This window comes from Polyergus mexicanus, unplaced genomic scaffold (genome assembly GCF_030449975.1).
Source record: "Polyergus mexicanus isolate NDT 795.1 unplaced genomic scaffold, iyPolMexi1.0 SCAF_13, whole genome shotgun sequence".
NCBI lineage: Eukaryota > Metazoa > Arthropoda > Insecta > Hymenoptera > Formicidae > Polyergus > Polyergus mexicanus.
In genome coordinates this window covers 9330989-9349442 of record NW_027223333.1, presented here as the reverse complement: position 1 = coordinate 9349442, position 18454 = coordinate 9330989, and the positions used below count along the sequence as shown (strand labels likewise).

General features: G+C 39.1%; 3 protein-coding genes across 7 annotated transcripts; 2 read left to right on the top strand and 1 right to left on the bottom strand.

Moving 5' to 3' along the window:
- Nucleotides 1-60: 60 nt before the first annotated feature.
- LOC138938892 (nuclear pore complex protein DDB_G0274915) lies at nt 61-3289 on the top strand. 2 transcript variants are annotated; one of them, XM_070306260.1, is made up of 7 exons: nt 61-171; nt 483-684; nt 759-795; nt 879-1050; nt 1212-1298; nt 1388-1415; nt 1477-3289. In XM_070306260.1, the coding sequence occupies exons 2-7, from the start codon at nt 606-608 to the stop codon at nt 2985-2987; spliced, it is 1914 nt and encodes a 637-aa protein (XP_070162361.1). In that variant the 5' UTR covers nt 61-171; nt 483-605; the 3' UTR covers nt 2988-3289. The 2 variants fall into 2 exon arrangements, with proteins under 2 accessions (XP_070162361.1, XP_070162360.1); XM_070306259.1 differs by having other exon boundaries at nt 756-795.
- On the bottom strand, nt 3219-11660 carry LOC138938890 (serine-rich adhesin for platelets). Of its 2 annotated transcripts, XM_070306255.1 has the most exons (8): nt 11434-11660; nt 11044-11240; nt 10784-10975; nt 10457-10699; nt 10296-10349; nt 4025-10218; nt 3753-3927; nt 3219-3653 (listed from the first exon to the last, which is right to left on the bottom strand). In XM_070306255.1, the coding sequence occupies exons 1-7, from the start codon at nt 11451-11453 to the stop codon at nt 3787-3789; spliced, it is 7041 nt and encodes a 2346-aa protein (XP_070162356.1). In that variant the 5' UTR covers nt 11454-11660; the 3' UTR covers nt 3219-3653; nt 3753-3786. The 2 variants fall into 2 exon arrangements, with proteins under 2 accessions (XP_070162356.1, XP_070162355.1); XM_070306254.1 differs by having other exon boundaries at nt 3219-3927.
- A 790-nt stretch (nt 11661-12450) lies between these two features.
- On the top strand, nt 12451-18421 carry Tmep (Transmembrane endosomal protein). 3 transcript variants are annotated; one of them, XM_070306261.1, is made up of 7 exons: nt 12451-12781; nt 12959-13199; nt 13705-13904; nt 14009-14603; nt 14711-14952; nt 15049-15133; nt 17090-18421. In XM_070306261.1, exons 3-7 carry the CDS (start codon nt 13713-13715, stop codon nt 17263-17265), a joined length of 1290 nt encoding a protein of 429 aa, XP_070162362.1. In that variant the 5' UTR covers nt 12451-12781; nt 12959-13199; nt 13705-13712; the 3' UTR covers nt 17266-18421. The 3 variants fall into 3 exon arrangements, with proteins under 3 accessions (XP_070162362.1, XP_070162364.1, XP_070162363.1); XM_070306263.1 differs by lacking the exon at nt 17090-18421 and adding an exon at nt 15798-16217 and having other exon boundaries at nt 12452-12781; XM_070306262.1 differs by lacking the exons at nt 12451-12781; nt 12959-13199 and having other exon boundaries at nt 13538-13904.
- The last annotated feature ends 33 nt before the right edge of the window (nt 18422-18454 follow it).

Here is an 18454-nt window from a genome sequence, read left to right as displayed (position 1 = left end):
TTTTCTCTGCTAAATGCGCCCAATGGTGTATGGGCGACTTCCTTAATGCCCAAACAGCCATAGAAGAAGAAGAAGAAGAAGAAGAAGGACTTAGGACGCTCAGCCGGCTCAGTGCTCAGTGTTATAATAAGCTAATATAGACAATTATTCGTAAGAGAAGAAGAGAGAAAGGTATCACTTATATTTCTACTTATCTTTACGGTATATACAAGGATTCAGTGGAATAAATACATTACAAGTGAAGTAAACATATAGATGACTTAGACTTAGGAGAATTTTAATTTGCGAAACTATAGTCATATATTAAATTCAATATTATTAATTTTCAATATATCTTTAATTTAATAGACGATATATTCTCAATCTCTGATATCTGGCTAGGTATATTTTTTGTATACATAGTTTCGCGCGCACAATTTCCAAAATATCTATTTCTCATTCCTCGTCACGACGATTTTAATCGTATCCAAATCTGAAAACAGGTCAAAGACGGTGCTGAAACCTGAAACTATTGAATCTATTGAATTTCAAGAGAGAATTTGTGTATATCTTGTGGTACTGCATTCATAAAGAAAAGGAAGAGTGTTTGCACTCTAGTATATACAATGGTTATCTGCAAATATTATCGGCAAGGCAATTGCCGTTATGGGCAATATTGTCAATTCGAACATATAAATAATTTTGGTAAGACGCTCGTTAACAATATCTTTACTATATAGCATCATGAATAACATTTTGTTATCTTTATCCTCAAGCAGGCAATACCAAAACTGACCATAATGAGGATGATATTGCGTAAATATTACACCAAAATATTGTAATTTATCCTATAATATAAGCTCAATTTATATTTTTTCCATTTGTGTATGTAATATTAGTGTCACAGTAGCCAAAGAGGTACTTCTTGCTGAGAGAGGTGGACAATGGTTATTATCATGTTTTGGACCATTCAGAGACCGTCCCATTATACCAGGCATGGAGGATTTATCTCCAGAAGAGGTTCGATGTGAGATATATGAGGCACAAAAAAACGGCATAGTTGAACAAGCAGTTAGTAGAATTACATCTGTATATTTTTCAAACCCGAAAGCGTCTAAAGAATTCTTGAAGGATTGTTTTGACATCTTTGTCAACATCTAGTTACTTTGTAAGAATGCATGTTTTTTTTGTAACTTTTTAGATATTAAATTATCTTTGCAAATTATTTTTAGAAACTAAATTTCCAACGATTGTGCCAAGATATGAAGGCGAAAAGAGAAGCACTGAAGAATCCCACTCGAGAGACAATCGCAATGTTGGTATGGCTTGAATAATTTTTTATATATAATCACTTTGATTAATCGATTAGAAGCTTTCAAAAGAATATAACAATGTGATCGTGTTTCAGAAAAAGATCTTGGGAAGCAGCCAAAAAGGTGGGTTGAATGTAAGCAATACAGCCAAGAAATCATTTTGAAATCACTTTCTCTTTTACAGCTCCTCATTTGGGCCTAGTCAATACTAATACATCGACTAATAATGTGTTTGGAAATAAAACATTCGGTGTGCAAAATAATAATCCATTTGGAGGAGGAGGATTCACTTCCTCAAATAATACATCGTCAATATTCGGAAAAACTAATAATAATTCAACGTCAGTGTTTGGTAGTACGGCGACCTTTGGGAATAACCTCGGTAGATTCGCTACCGCGACGAATACCAATTCCTTCTTCGGTGGAACAACCAACACCTCGACATCGTTCAACAGTATACAGAATAATACGTCCACGTTCGGGACATCTCAGAATAATCCAATTTTTGGCGGACCGTCTCAAACCGTATTTGGCCAAAATAATAATGTGTTCGGTACTACGAGTCAGTTCGGCAACGCATCTTCCACTTCGCTGTTCAACAATCCGATGACTTCGCAAGCAAACACTTGTCTATTTGGCGGAGCGACCACCACTACGCCCAACTTATTCGGTGACTCGTCATCATCCGGCTTACAGACAAATTCGGTTTTCGGAGCTTCTACCACCTCGTCCGGCTCATCTTTTAACGGCGGTATATTTAATCAGCCGAAAACGCAGATTCCTGCGTTTGGCGGGACGCCAGTTTTCGGCGGGGTAACTTCCAATTATGCCAGTAATCCCAACGGCAATTCCATCTTCAGCGTCAACCAAACATTCGGCGCTACCACGGCGATACCCACGAGCGGTATCTTTGGCGGATCCACTGCCGTCGCGACACCAGCTTTCGGTGTATCTGCCTCTACGACAACGCCGGTTTTCGGTGCGCCCATCGCCACCACAACGTCAGCTTTCGGTACGTCTGTTACTACAACGCCGGCCTTTAATCTAAACCAACAGCATGGTAATAATACTTTTGGAACGACCGCATCTGCCCCGAATGTCTTTGGTGGGACGCAAAATACTGATGCCACCATGTCAGTAGGAAACGGTAATGGACCGTTCGGAACATCGATCACCGCTGGTCCGTTCGTTACCGTTAATTCGCAGCAATATGATTCTACGGGCGCGAGTTCAACGCCGTTTGCCGGCACGGGATTCGGCATAGCTGTCGCGAACAGTACATTCAGCACCACAGAAACGTCTTCCAATTCGATATTCGCGAATGCGGGAACTACTTTCGCAACCTGCAACGGAACAATTCCGAATCCTTCGTTTCCCACGTCGACGTTCGGCAATATTAAGGTTTCCTCGTCGACTAGCAGCACAGCTCTCACTACAACTACAAATCCATTTGCACCGCGAATGCAACAAGGCGGTACGCCGTTCGGAAACGTACAACAAACTCAATCCGGTACTATCGCCCTCTCATCTCCATTCGTAAAATCGCCGTTTAACACAACTGCCAACACTGTCATCGACGATACTGTTTACAGCATGGAAGGTACATTAACGGATGACGAAAAAAGCATGTATTTGGCTGAGAAATTTATTATCGGTAAAATACCACTCAAACCTCCTACCAAAGATATAAGGTAATTCCATTCAGAGATTTATATAGCAATACGTATAAAGCATGTGCTGTGATAAAGACGAGTTTCTATTGCTTGTAAATATTCAAATTTTTCTACGACTCAATGTACATAAAATTAGATTTTTAATATAAATCCATGATCAGGCAATTAAAAGCTTTTAGCTTGGCGTTAATTTAACGATTTCGAATGTTGTACACAATTCGAAGAATAATTTGAAAAATTAATGTGACAACATAAATCTAATTGCCATAATCCATATCGATGTGTAAAAGTGATTCTGGTTTAAAAACTACGGTTCAATATGTATATATATTTCTTTTGTACTAAAATCTTTTGATTTATTGAAATAAAATCATTGTTGTTAATTCGACAGTGTGTTCATTATGTTTGACAATTATAAATAATCAACACTAATTAAATATACAATTTTGAATGAATAATACACATTATTTACATGACATGTTAAATAATACACATTATTTAATGACTAATACGCATTATATACATTATGTACAAATGCCGATTGATCGTATCACAAATTATGAATCTGTTGATAGATTTTTATAATAGATTATACCGTGTGTATATGTATGTGTGTGCCGAAAAATAGAGGCAGAAAAGAGAGCGGAAAGTAGTGGAATCTATTAGTGAATCGCGTACTTTCTGATACCTACAAAAAATATGATACCTATAAATAACATATATATATATATATATATATATATATATATATATATATATATATGTACTATTCTTTATAAACGCTTACACGCATAATTGGATCATTATTATGTGTAGAAACTCTATAAACATGGCTGTGGCAAGTGACACAGAGAATTTGACGGATAATTAGTTCGTTGCGTATAGCTCGCAGTCTGATTGGATGCAGTCTGCGATGCCTGCAGGCCAGATGGTATACCGTTCGAAGGTTTATATCCGGTGACCTGAAAAAAAGATTTAAAGAACAATAAAGATCTTGCCAATGCCAATGGAACAACCGACAACATGCGGTTCGACAACTTTTATCGAACGAAATTATACCTTATCATTCATTTCAGGGAATATCGTGGTTAAATTGAAATTGGTGAGACTAGTGCCGCCGGAGGGATGATGCGGCATAGCCATCGGATTGCTCGAGACGATTCCTCCGCGTACCATGTTGGAATTCATCGAGAAACTAGTTGCTCCCACGGCCGCGGCACCCTGAGCACTCATTGCTGATGGCGGGGGTGGTGGAAGACCGTTGACAGTCTTAGCATATACGTTTGTTTGCGGATGATTCTGATAAAGCGGATTGGCGTGGGGCGGCGGTGGAGGTGGCGGCGGCAAAAATGTTGCCGAATGATGATGATAATCCTCCAGCGGAGAATTGATGCCGGACAATGGAAATTCCGCAAGATTCTGCATCGAACCAGCTTCCAGACCGCTCTTTCGTTTGCCCTTTTTCGCGGCTGTGGAATATGAACGTTTGTCGCAATTGGGATGTTTTCCGTAGTGCTGATGAGTCTTCCCGTTAGCATTCGCCGTGGTGGAGATTGTGTTCGCACTGGACGTATTTGCGGTGCTAGATGAGCTCGTTCCTCCCATGTTTGGCAACAGGAAGCTGTTAGCCTCTTGCATAGTGTAATCGGCGGTGTTCTCGTGTAACTGCATGCCCATATAACTGTTAGATGTGTTGGTGGAGATGCTGGTGATAAAGTTACCGGTGGGATATATAGAGTTGGCGGAATTGGACGAATACGCGTACGTGTTAAAATTTTGATTGACTACTGATTGACTGTAACCGGTTGCGGTGCCATCGTCCGGCGGTGGCGCACTTGAAAAATAATTAATCGGCATTACTGTAGCATCCACGGCAGCGGCGGTAGACAGACCATTCTGGAATTTATTCTGCGGATAGTTGGTTGTAAATTTGATCGACGCGTGCTTGTCCTGATGATGACTACTAGCATCATGAATACTGGTTCCGATCAGCGCCTCCGCAGTATAATTGCTCTTACAATTCCTGCTTCTCCAATGAACGTTATTCTGCTGATATTTTTGCTGCTGTTGCGGTTGTTGGTAATTCTGTTCTGTAAATACAGGTCCAGAAGATTTTTGTTCCTCGTGCCTCTGATGCAAGTTGTCGTTGGTCGTAGTAGACTTGCGAATATCCATTTGTCGTTTACTGGTAGTTCTCGGACTCGTGTTGCTCTTCCTCTGATGTTTCCTAGCCTGCTGCTGTTGTTGCTGCTGCGAATGCTGCTGCGGATGGTGATGCTGATGATGCTGCTGATGACTTTGTTGCTGATGACTCTTCTCTGCCTTTTCATGCTCTACCAGTTGACTCACAGATAAAAAGGTGGAAGCCGAATGTTGCGCGTTCTGAGTATTCAATATCGCATGCAAATCTCGCCCCGACACATTGTTCGCCTCTTTTTCCTTTGCGGACGCGTCCTTATTCTGCTCCGTCGAGATCCTCGACGAAGGAGTCGCGGTGGCGAACAAAAAATTCTGCTTCTCCGTCAGATTGGCGCTCAAATCGAGATCACTCACCAAAGATTGCAGACTTGATGGTACAATATGTTGATCGATACACTTGATCGATGACTGGCCAATCACATGTTCGACGCTATTGTGCACGCTATTTTTCGTCGGTGACCACGGAAATGGTTGCTCTTCCGAATAAAAAGTTTCCACGGATCTCTTCGGATCACTTTGCAGAACCGGCAGATTCGGGAAACTATGAGCGGTGGCTGCATCGTAATTATTATAGAATTGATTCGGAGTGCCTTGATTGTACGCAGGCGTTTGGGTAAACAAATTGTTTTGACAGAATTCCAGCTCCTTGCCGATCGGTGGTAAAATAATATCGGCAATGTTCGCAGAGTTGTGTTTTACCTCTGGCGTCATCATCCAGTTGACCGGCGCCTTGACCGCGTGCTGTGGATGTTGATTACTCTTGGACTTGTTACTATTGCCGTTATTGTTGTTACCGTGCGATTGTTGTTGCTGCTGCTGCTGGCTATGCTTCACGTCACTGCTATTGTAACTGCCGTTGTCATGTGGCAAAATAGAAATCTGTCCTTGGGCAAGAGCCTGATACTTGTGCTGACCCGGCTGTTGCGTCGTTTTCTCTGCGTATTTAAAATTCGCGCCAGTGTAAGCCTCAATTGAGTACTTCATCTGTACATTATTCTCCGCCAAATCAAAATTATGCGGTTCGTAAGTGTAAATTATTTTCTCCTGCTTGGATGACAGATTCTGATGATTCTTCGGACCATGCTGCTGGGACTGCTGACCCATGGCAGTGCTATACTCGTTCTGCATATTGTAATCCGAGTCCATGCTGTATTTGTTCTTGCTTTTACCGTCGGAAAATTTATAATCGTTGCCAGTTTGCTGACTCTGCATTCTATTCGGTTGCTTCGACGGATCGTTTCTGGTTTTCGAAGTATCGACAAAAGACTGTTTCTGTGGCTCAATCTTTCCTTGTCGCAACTTATCGATTCCAGTTGACACGGTTGGATAATCGTCGCTAATCAATACTTGGTTGGGGAAGTTCGTGTTCTCCTTTTGTAACGGTATGTAATTGTAACTCTCACAGATAGTTTTCGCCTCGGTATTATCATTCGGATGCTGTACTTGCTCAAAGTGCATCAAATTATTGTTGTTGTTACCGCTGCCACCGCCGCTGCCGCTGACTGGTGAAAATGTCGTCCATGAGAGAATGCTAAAGTTGGACGAATTATGAGCAACGGTGGTAGTGGACTTAGTATAATTTTCCGTCATCGTACTCTGTTCATAATTGGACGACGTCTGTTGTGAGTAGCGTGGAACGATGTTTTGTTGCATAACCGTTAACTTGTTGCTGTTGGCCATGGTGTTTGTCGAAACAATAGCGTTCGTCTTCTTGTTATTCTTACTGTTGGTATAAGAGACATAATTATTGTGCGTATCGTCGGTATTTAAAATATTCGTTCGATCGCTCGAATTACTCATCGTCTCCTTAACATTGTATTGGAACGATTGGACAAACGAATCTACGTCCACTTTCTTCGCGGGAACATAAGTCGAGTCGCGTATGTGATTGTGCCGCTGCTGTTGCTCCTGAGATTTAGAGCTGAGCACGCCGTTCAGTTTTGTCTTCTGATCCGCCTGATTCGGATTGTCTGATGTATCCGTGCTCTTGCTCAGCTTGTAACTTCGTTGAAATGGATTTTCCTGACTCACGGCTTTCGTGACATAATCCTGATTTCGCGATGAAGTGCTTGTAGTCTCGTTTGTCTCGCTATTTGTGTATGATATCGAGTCTTTCTGCTGCGATATCGTTTTCGATTGTACGTAATCATTATGAGAGCTCGCGATAATATGCTCCTGTTTCTTGTTAACATCAAACGTCTGCTGAGAATTGTTCAAATCTAAAAGAACGTGACTATCTTTGGCCTGATTATACACGGGTTGCATGTTCTGAGAAGAAAAGGTTGGAAGAGAACACTCCTTGGTTGCTGTAGAGTAGTTTGGCAAGCTCTGAGATGTCGCTGGAAGACTTCGATCTATCTGACTGGCGTAATCAACATGGTGATCGGAAACAATGCCACCAGAATCGATAAGCGCGACCTTACTGTGCGACGGATAGGTAACATGCGATGAATTTTGCGAGTCTTTGTCCTTTCCTTGATCTGAATAATCCACTTGGAAAGATCGCAAAGTCGCTGAAGAGGAATTCGTGGTCATTGTCGCACAATCAAGACGAGTATCCAACAGATTCTGGGAGCTATCGGTAATTTCGATGCGCGAAGCGACCGATGCGGAATTCGGATTTTGCGTTGTCATGATGGTGTTCTTGTACACGGACGAGCTCGGTGTATGTTGCGACGTTCCCAGGCTGTTACTTACCGTCGAATAGTTTGGCAGAAAGTTTGGCGCTCCGGAATACGTCACATCAGGATTATGATTTATTGTTGCTTGTGACACGCAATCCACAACATTGTTCTTGTCCGTAGATGCAGAAATATCCACTTGAGATGCTTGAGATGAGACAACATTCGCGCTGTTCAGCGTGTTCGTTGTCGTCAATTGATCCGAGCGATTCTGATTTGCTGCTAAACTCGAAGAGATGCACGAGGAATCCACGGAGAAACTGACCGAGGTGTGAGAAAAAAATGCACTGGTAGTCGTCACAGGTTTCTCCAAATTCGATGTTAGAACAGTCTGGACTATTTTATATGGTTCCCGCAACGTCTCCTCGCTCATCACTTTCGGCAACGCTTTTATGCACTCCGTAGGAGCAATGTCCGTGTTCGTCGAGGCAATTTGCTTTTCTTCGCAAGACGCCTTTAGTCGTTTCTCTGCGATTGCGTGAGATGGTGAGGACGTCTTAATCTTGAAACTATTTGGCTCTATGGTGCCAATTTGCAATAGCATCGGCGGAGTCTGACTGTGGTACTTGAAATCCTCTTTCATCTCTTCGTCCAAGACCTCGGTCTTACCGTTCAGAGACGACACTAACGGGAAAGACATCAAGAACGCCGCTGTAGGCGATATCGATTCCGAATTATGCGAACTAGAAGGAACTTGCAATGATGCGAATATATCATTGGACAAATCCGAGTGTAATCCATCAGTTCTGTTGCTGATTGGTACAAATGTATTCTCACTGCTATACGATAATGATTTTGACATCTCGTCCTTCGAAATCTTTGTCAATTTAATCTCGTCGTTAATTACGTTGTTAGATAGCAACGACGATGACGATGACAATGACGATGATGATGATGTTGATGATGATGACGAAGATATCGGTACCGATTCCATGGCGTCGACAACATTCGCGCCCGCGTCGGATTTCATCGTCGTCGTAGTATTCGTGTCTAAATTTAGGATAATCTTATTGCTATCTGCAGTGCACATTGTGTCACATTGCGTCTGTTGCTCCTCCTTGGCCGTCGTCGCGCGTAGAAGATTGTCAAAACGCTTGCCTAGATTGCACGCCTTCTTTGGCTCATCTGAACCTACAGCCTTCTCCGCGACATCAATGTCCGTTAAGGTTGATTTCGCATTTAAATTCTCCGCGTTTTCGTCATTCTTCTCCGCTATATCGTCTATCGACATATTAAAATTGTTAGATGATTGATCGGCTGCATGCGTCTCATGCAATTCGTTGGGATACTTGTTCGAAACAATAGTCTGTGATGTCACAGTATCCTCGATTGTTTTCTTGTCTCTTTCCAGGCAATTCGTGTCAACGATATTTATCAATTTATCTGTTTTAGACATTTTTTCATGACTCACATCATTCGCCACTTGCGTAATTGTGCCGTTTGATTCTGTAATACCAGATTCTTTTTCCTTAGTCATAATCACGTTCTCATCTCCGATATTTTCTCCTATTTTCTCTATAACATATTTCAAACTTTCGATAGATTTGCAAGTGATGGTAAAATCTGGCGCTTTCGAAACGATCGGTTGGGCGGTATTTACTTCGTCGTTTGTATCTTTCCGCTTTTTGTCCTCTGGTTCACCCGTGGAATCTAATTCTGCGGATAAAGTGCGTTTAAGCGCGGACTTTCGTACGACGATTGCGTCCTCGTGAACTTTGACAACATTTTCTTTCGACGATTTCCTTTCTACATTTTCCTCAGTCGCTTCCAACGTATTCGAAACACTTTTATGGGTCTTGGAGTGATTCTTGCAATTTTTTTTTATTTCCGATTCTTTTTTAATCGCATTATCTTTTGGTTTTTCTAGTTTTTCCTTGTGTATCGCTGGAATAGGCATTTTGTAAGTCATGGTCGTCTTTGTAGTATCCTTACTTTTCGGCAAAATACCTTTGTGCCCGCCAATCTTCGTGGCGTTGATTATATTCTTCACATTGGACACCGAACTGTGAGAATCGACAACCATATTCGCGTGAATAGCCGGTACGGTGTTCAGGGTAACTTTTTGCACGGTATTTATCAAAGCATGATTACATATGGAGACGACGGAATTTTGAACGCGATTTGCTAAAGGCTGCATCACAATCATCTGATTCTGCTGCGTGCTACTAAGGATTATTGGATTAGTTGGCGCTTGCTGCGTATTTACAATAATATTTGATGTCATCGGAGCTACCAAAGGCATCAACTTTCCATCGGAGAAAATGAGAGTATTGGGAGTTAAATTGGTGACAGTGCTGGCTACAGGTGATTTTTTCTTATCTTTATGTTTGCTTTTTTTCTTCAATGCTTTTTGGGATTCAATCTTCTTTTCCACTGAAAAGAAAAGAAGAATCCACATTAATGATTCACAACATTGATTGAAAGTGTATTAATTGTTTTTTTAGACTTACCAGGTTTCTTTTTTGTATTTCGTGTACCTGTAGTGGTCGCTTCATTAATAGAATCTAAATTAGGACATGGAATTGATGCGCTTATTCAATATCAATACAAGGAAAATTTTATGCAACGTTACGTGAGTGGATAGCAATTATTATTCTGAATTTATTTGTACCATTGTGGCAATGTTCCGCCTCCTTCAAATCAGTTTCAGCTATGCTACTTGTACTATCAGAATTATAATTTTTGCTATTGGCACAATTCACCCGATTTTCTTGATTCTCTATCGAATTACAGACATTCTTATCAGCAGTTTCCTCGGACAATTTTTTCGGAACCGATGATGTCACAGATTTTCTTTTAGAAGGCACTTTATTTTTCACAGATTTTTCCTTCTTTTTTGTTCCTACAGTTTTTTCTACAAACATCAACAATAATATATATATATATATCTAGTTAGAAATTTTCAACTATTACAAAATCTACTATGCAACATATTTACTTTCTTCAATCTTATCAAAATATTTATCTACATCGTCGACATTAAATTTGTTCGACCATTTCAAAGGGGATATTTTTTCAAGAGCCGGTTCAGCTGGTATAGAAATTCCTGCTTCTTTGAGAAGAGTGGACAGTAATTGAGTACGAGACATTAGTTGAGTCACGAGTTTTTTCAAACGAACCAATTCTTCCTCTGAAAGATCAAACTTTTTACTAAAGAAAAAGAAGAAATTTCAGTACAATATATATCAAATTACATACTGTGTGCCTCGCTGGCATGAGTAGAGAATAACTCTTCGGTACGATTATGCAGTTCTTTTATGTATTTTGTAGCATGAATTAGAATGTCGACTTTGTTGAGTTTGCGACCTTCCTGATGCGGCGGTAGAAGATCCGCCAATGTTTTGAAATATGTGTTCATACGATTTCTTCTGTCTCGCTCCCATGTTTTCGCTTTGCTACAAAGAGATTTAAATTTAATAGAAAAGAAATTAATGTGTTATAAAAGTGCGATTTGCGATACATTCCTTCGTCGTATACAATCGCCATCCGTTTGAAATAAAAGAGTGTTAATTGCAAATAAGTTTTCTCCGAGACAATAAATTGGAGTAGAAGGCTGAGAGGTTAGGCAGTTTACAAGTTCAAACTCACGTGTTCTCTTTTCGTGGCATAATTTATCCGCTTGACATCGTTTTATAGAAATAGCTCGCCGCGAAAAATTTTGGTGCGTCACTTGCCCCTAACATTGTGCTCCGATTGCGAAAATTGTCTTCGTATCTCCGACATTTCTCGAGACAAGTAATCTCACGAAACACAAAACTACGAAATACACAGCTGTACGCCCAGGCCCCCAGGCGCCAGTGCGCCGCGAATAAAGCCTGTCGCACAAGTGATATATGCTAAGCGATAGCGATAGCGATAGGTGATGTCCAATGAGAGCGCTTAACACAATTCCAACACTTTTCATACGCAGCTCTGTCATGCGCATGCGATCGTTTAAAGGAAGATGGCGCATATATTTCTTTCTCTCTCGTATAATTTTGATTAGAGGGATCCTATCAATCATTAAAAATATCGATGCGTCTTATCTTTCTCTTTTCTTTTTTTTTCAATGAAAACCCGTTAAAATACGCGTACGTCAAAGGGCGCGAAATTCTTCCTTCCTCTAATTTCATTTTGCGTTAATCTCTAATATATATATGTATATCATCATGTATTATATATATAATTAATGATGCTTTGGGATGGACAAAAAATTTACATTACTTTTAATTTGCATTCGTAAAATAAATTTTTCTAATATTAGACAAGTTTATGTAAAATATCGATTTTTTTTCTCTCTCTTTTTCATATATATTCCATATCGTGTTATACGATGGCTAATAAAGGAGGAAAGAGAAAGAAACAACCAAAAATAGCTATCGCTTATGCCAATTGTAATATCTACAGTCATGTGAAATCTGCTCTCGTAATTCGTGACTTATTCACTCTCTGCACTCTCGTGCAAGAAATTTTTCTTCTTTTTTTCTCTCACGGCGTCCAAGCAGAAAGTGCTTCTGAAAAGAATGAAATGCCGCGCATCCTGTCTTGCGCAGAAGTGATCTTTCGTCGGCGCGGGCGGCGGCGGCGAAGTGAAGAAGGAAGATAGCAAATAATCGGTGCACGCGAGCGTCGGGAGCACGCGTTGGTGGGAGTGGAGTGAAGTTGTCGCGGAGTCGCGGTGAAGGGCTGTCTCGTTCGCGCTCGCTCGAGGAAAACAAATTCATCAAAGTTCACGGAGTAACGGCCTGTAGGCCTGTTCCCGTACGGTTCTCGCGTAATACAGTCGAGGGAGTGAGATCTCGTAGATTTTTCCCTTAATCGAATCCCCTGCCCCTGCACATTCGTTTAATCGACTGATTTATGCGCTATACACGATTACATTCGACTTGACATACGCAAGAGAAACTCTGTCGACACGGGAGAAAATGTCGAATGCAAAGATACGCAAATGTATTAGGTAAGATTCACGAACGCGAATACCTGGAGGGCAATCAATTCTGTGCTATTCTATATTTACACACACACACACACACACACACACACACACACATATATATATATATATATATATATATATATATATATATATATATATATATTGTTCACTGAAACGTCGTCGTCGTCGTATCGTTAGCGATTGCCAGATGAGATCGCGACCGACTTTGGGAATCTCGCGAAGCATTCCGAGTGATTCGGAGTGAAGTCTGAAGTGAAGCGCGATTTATCGGGGACCTTGAAGACTGACTGATTGTGGTGCTCGCTGTCAGCTCTGTCGCGTGAAAGGAGAGGCAGCCAGAGAGCAAGTCTCCAGGGAGGGCATACCGAGCGTGCGTATGCTGCAATATCTGGATTGAACTTGGCGAATGGGGACACGGGTATGTTGCTGAAACACGATAAGAAAGAAAAAACAAAAACTCGCGCCAAATTCTTTGTACTATATTTTTGCACCATTTATAATTTCAATCGACCTATTTCACACTTCTTTACATTTTGTATGTACTAGAACAACACAGGCGCAAAGCTTTCTTGTTTATTTATTTTATTTTATTTTTTTTCATAATCACGATGTCGAAACTTGAAACTGTTGCGTTGAAATCTCACTCATATGGTATATACATATATATCGATTTATGCGACCATCGCTCGTTTACGCGACTCGCACGTCGCACGCGCTTTCTTTCTCTCTCCCCCTCCCCCCCCCTCAACCCCCATCCACTCCCCCCTGTTCCCTCCTCGCGCTCGAGATTACGCGTTGCGATGACTCCTCAAGCATCCTCAACTCGATCACGTCGAATCGATTTGTCGTAAACATCATCGTTCTATGGTCACCTTGATCGTGGAAGTATGTAATTCTCGATGTCTGCGTTCTGTTATCGGCAGGTTGACGTATGAATGTAGTCGCAATCACAGGGACACGCGCCTCGTTCGTGAATATTTCGGACAAGATGTCAACGACCACCGATGTCAGTGACTTGGCGGATGTCCCTAAGGAAGGAACGCCAATCTTTTTGCAAACACGCGCGGCCCAAGTCATTGCTGGTATATTCGTGTGGGTGGCGCTTTTTCTCACTTGCCAACAGGTATCTATCATCGGTATAATTTGACAATCTGGCAACAATTTAGCAATCAATAGTCTATCAACAGCGATGCTATATGTCATCCGTTTTCTCTCTGTTGTTTATAGATTTATCAACATCTGAGATGGTACACAAATCCCACCGAGCAGAGATGGATAGTACGAATTCTCTTCATCGTACCCATCTATGCCATATATTCCTGGGTCTCGCTGTTGTTCTTCAACAGCGAAAGCTATTACGTTTACTTCTTCACGGTGCGAGATTGTTACGAGGCATTTGTTATATATAACTTTCTGTCGCTGTGCTACGAGTACCTAGGTGGTGAAGGTAACATTATGTCGGAAATCAGAGGCAAACCGATACGTTCCAGTTGTCTCTATGGCACTTGTTGTCTAGTCGGGAAGACATACACCATTGGCTTTCTGAGATTCTGCAAACAAGCTACCTTACAGTTTTGCTTAATTAAACCAGTGATGGCATTTGTCATTATATTTTTGCAAGCCTTTGGCCATTACAGAGATGGAGATTGGTCCCCAGATGGTGGTTACATTTACATCACTATAATTTACAACATCAGTGTATCACTTGCCCTTTATGGGTTGTTTCTATTTTATTTCGCTACAAGAGACCTGCTGACGCCGTTTGAGCCTGTGCTCAAATTTTGTACGGTGAAGAGTGTGATTTTCCTGTCATTCTGGCAAGGTAATGGTATTTAAAAAATCTCACTTGTATTATAAAGAAGAAATTAAACACTTGGGACATATGCGTCAAATATAAATAACAATTTTGAAAAACTTTTCTCTATACAGGTGTATTATTAGCCATTTTGGAAAAGGCAAATGTCATTTCGCCCGTTATAAACAGTTTGGGTCAATCAACAAGCGCTGGTACAGTCTCTGCTGGTTACCAAAATTTCCTTATTTGTATCGAAATGTTGTTTGCTGCTATAGCTTTACGCTATGCATTCCCGTATCAAGTATACGCAGCTGGCTGTGTTACTGACTCCAGAGGTAGAAGCGTGACGATGCAAAGTATCAGTAGTAGTTTGAAGGTATGTATAAAATATATTTCTCAATCTTTCGCAGAGATGTAGCTATTTATTTATTTTTTTATAATAAATTCGATATGCTGCTCATCAATTTTGCAGGAAACAATGAATCCAAAAGATATTATGACTGATGCCATCCATAATTTCCATCCACAATACCAACAGTATACGCAATATAGCGCCGGTATGTATATTATTTTTATACTAGAACTCTTCAATTTCTTCTTTATGCATTATTGTACATAATTATTTAGTATACGCACTGTATATATATTTGTTTATTTTTATTATATCAATATCATATACATTTACAAATTGCCCAGTCTTCGTATAGCATGACATGTGTAATAAAAGTACGATTTGTTTACTTTTTAAACTTTTTTTATCTCATACCAAAGATTATTTTTTCTCGTGCATTCGTAAGAAAATTTTAAGTATGAACTGATATTATAAAAGCACAATTACATGATACTGAATGTTCTAATTGTAGAGCAAGATTTTTTAATATATAATGTTAATAATGCGATAATTACACGAGATATTTTTGACATTGCAAACGCTTGAATTACACACGCTTTTGCTTTTGTACATAATTTATATTTCACTTTTATCCGACTCTCTGACAGTACTGCTGACCGATATGGATACTAATTGGCAAATATTATCCATTTGCATTTATGTATCTTTTTACATAAGCAAATTTAAAATCACGAATAGTATAGAATATTCGCTTTCAAAATTGTGTGTCGTTTCACTTAAATAAAAGAGACTATATAAGTTTTCCCTATGTGCCAGTTAACTGGACTCAACAATTACTTTGAAGGCACTTTTTGTTTGCTATTTTTCAGACGTTAATACCAACTTGCCGTACGAAAAGCTATGACACATTGAGGCGTCACTTTTTTAATTTCAAGAAATTGGACATCGAGCTTTACGCGCGACTTTAAATGAGGATCAAAAGATACACGATACAGCATTATGCTTTGCTTACGGGATTACACAATCTCTTAAAAATCGGTATCTGTCCAGTGGTTGATTAATGAACTCTCTGTTGAAATTATAAAATAAGAGTTGTACTTAAACTATCGTCGATATATACGTATTACATGCATATATAACTCACTTATTTTATTAGAGATTAACAAAGTCTACTGCAAAGTAGAAATTAAGCGCTTGATATAAGAAGAGCATTTATATATAAGAAAAAGAAGAGATGAAAACAAAAAAGAGAGGAAGAGAAATGTTGTACTTTTATAGTGTTGCTCTATAATAAATGCAAAAGATAATTATTTATTGTTTGATGTATCGTTTTCTCTTTCTTTTTTTTTTTTTTTTAATAACATTGTAACTTTCATAACTTTAATATTAATTTTATTGCTTTTATTTTATACTTCTATCGCATGGTACATGTAGCACGCGAATGTACAATGTGAAGCGATCGAGCATGCAAGCACGTTATTGTATCCTCTTTCCAAAGTATGTACACTTATAGTGACAAAATTATCACAATCCTAGATGCTTGCGGTTATTTTATTTCTTATTTCAATAATTTGCATGTTTTATTTATATTGCAATTTTATCACATTAATGTATCCTTTTTTGCACTCGTCGCGTGTAAGAAGTCAAACTCTGTTACTCTGATGAAGCCTTTCGAGCAGCTTGTCCTCGCTATACGTTGTCGATGCAATTTGTATTCGCGCTATTTAAATTTTCTCGTACACTAATCACTGATATTTTTGCAAAAAATATTTTTGTAAAAAAATTGGTTAAAAATAGTTTTAGAGTTCAAAATTGTATACTGCACGATAAAAATGTTACGATCCTTTCACGTTTATTCGCGAATAAATAAAATCACATATTACATAGAAGATTAACTTCATCAGGGAATTATGCCGGTTTCGATTCTTGATTTCGCGAGTATAGAACAAGAACGTTCGAAATATGTAAATGTGACATTTCGGCAAGAGTACCGTCCGCTAGATTTTGTCATAATTTGACTGTCGCTGTTAAAATTAAAAGAGAAAAGTTTGCGTCCACATGTGACCCCAGTTGGCCACTTTCAGCTCATTATCGGTTTCTCCGAAATCGACGCATATTTTATATATTTCCCAATTATGTAATGTATAATGTGATGAATTAGGAGGCCCGAAAGGACAACGTGGTATGCGAGTATCCAGCTTCGATCCGGACGATCCGCAAAACATGCCGGTACCACCGCCGCAAAGGCGAAACACCTCTCATCAGCGCGTCGCCACAATTTCGCAAAACTATAACGAGAAAACAATGTTGCTGAGTAGCGACGATGAATTTCAATAAGGCATATATATGATTTCGATTCGACTCTTGTACCGATCAACGTTGCATTACCATGCGCGGAACTTCCAGAAACTTTTAGAGACTTGCTTTCGGAGGAGAAGAGAAAAGAGGATATGCTTTAAGCGAAGCGAATTTAATTAAATAATAACATAACGTTCATAGAAAACAAACGGGCCGAAATTTAAAAAAGAGGGAAGAAAAGGAAAGAAAAAGAACGAAAATCGCGTAGGATGTAAGAACGTATTACGCCGCACACTGTAATAGTTCCATAATGTTACATCCATGTTAATATATGTATTATGTTATAACATATATGAGTAAATGGTATATAGAAGATATTTATTTTACTATGCTGAGATGTATTTGAGGCAATGTGTTATCTATATACCTGTAGCTCTATACTATGACACTGTAAAGAATATTAATTGCACGATAAAACTTACACATCTTGCGGATAAGTAAATGTAATCGTGTATAGTACTTAATTTTATGCGAAATCACACGTTCTTCGATTATAATTGTTCATAATACATATATGTATAAATGTCGACGCTTCTTTATACTTTTGTATCTTTTTTTTTTTATTTATGTATTGCATTTTGCCAATTTAGACTTTTTTGCAATTTCGTATTTGTATAAAAGCCTCGAGCCACACAAAAGCGTCTTTACGTCGTTGTCTAAAGTTCTACAAAATTATTCCTTTGATCTTGCAAAAAAAAAATTCTCGTACGTGTATATATTATTAAAATAGATTATATCTGAAAATGGAAAAATTGACGAGTTTTCTTTTAATGTAAGCCTTTCGATATAAAAAAAATAAAATAACAAAATAAAGAGATAATAACATTATATGTGCAAGAGAAAGTGCAAAGACAATTAACGGGTATTGTATCGAATATGAATAAACATTTGGTATTTGGTATCTTATATGTGTACACAAATTGTGTATATAATTCTTATATTTTTTTTAAAGAAATATAACAAACGATCAAAGTTAAGGAGCAAAGATCTATTTTATACGACCGAGCACACTGTATTGAAAAGATTTCGTCGCCGTTTAAAATGAAAAGAAAGAGAGAACAAGTAAATTTGTGAACAAATTTTATTGTCCTATTACATCTCGTAATAAAGATAAGAAACAACTATATGAATAGAATATTATTTATTTACAAGTAACACATTTATTAAT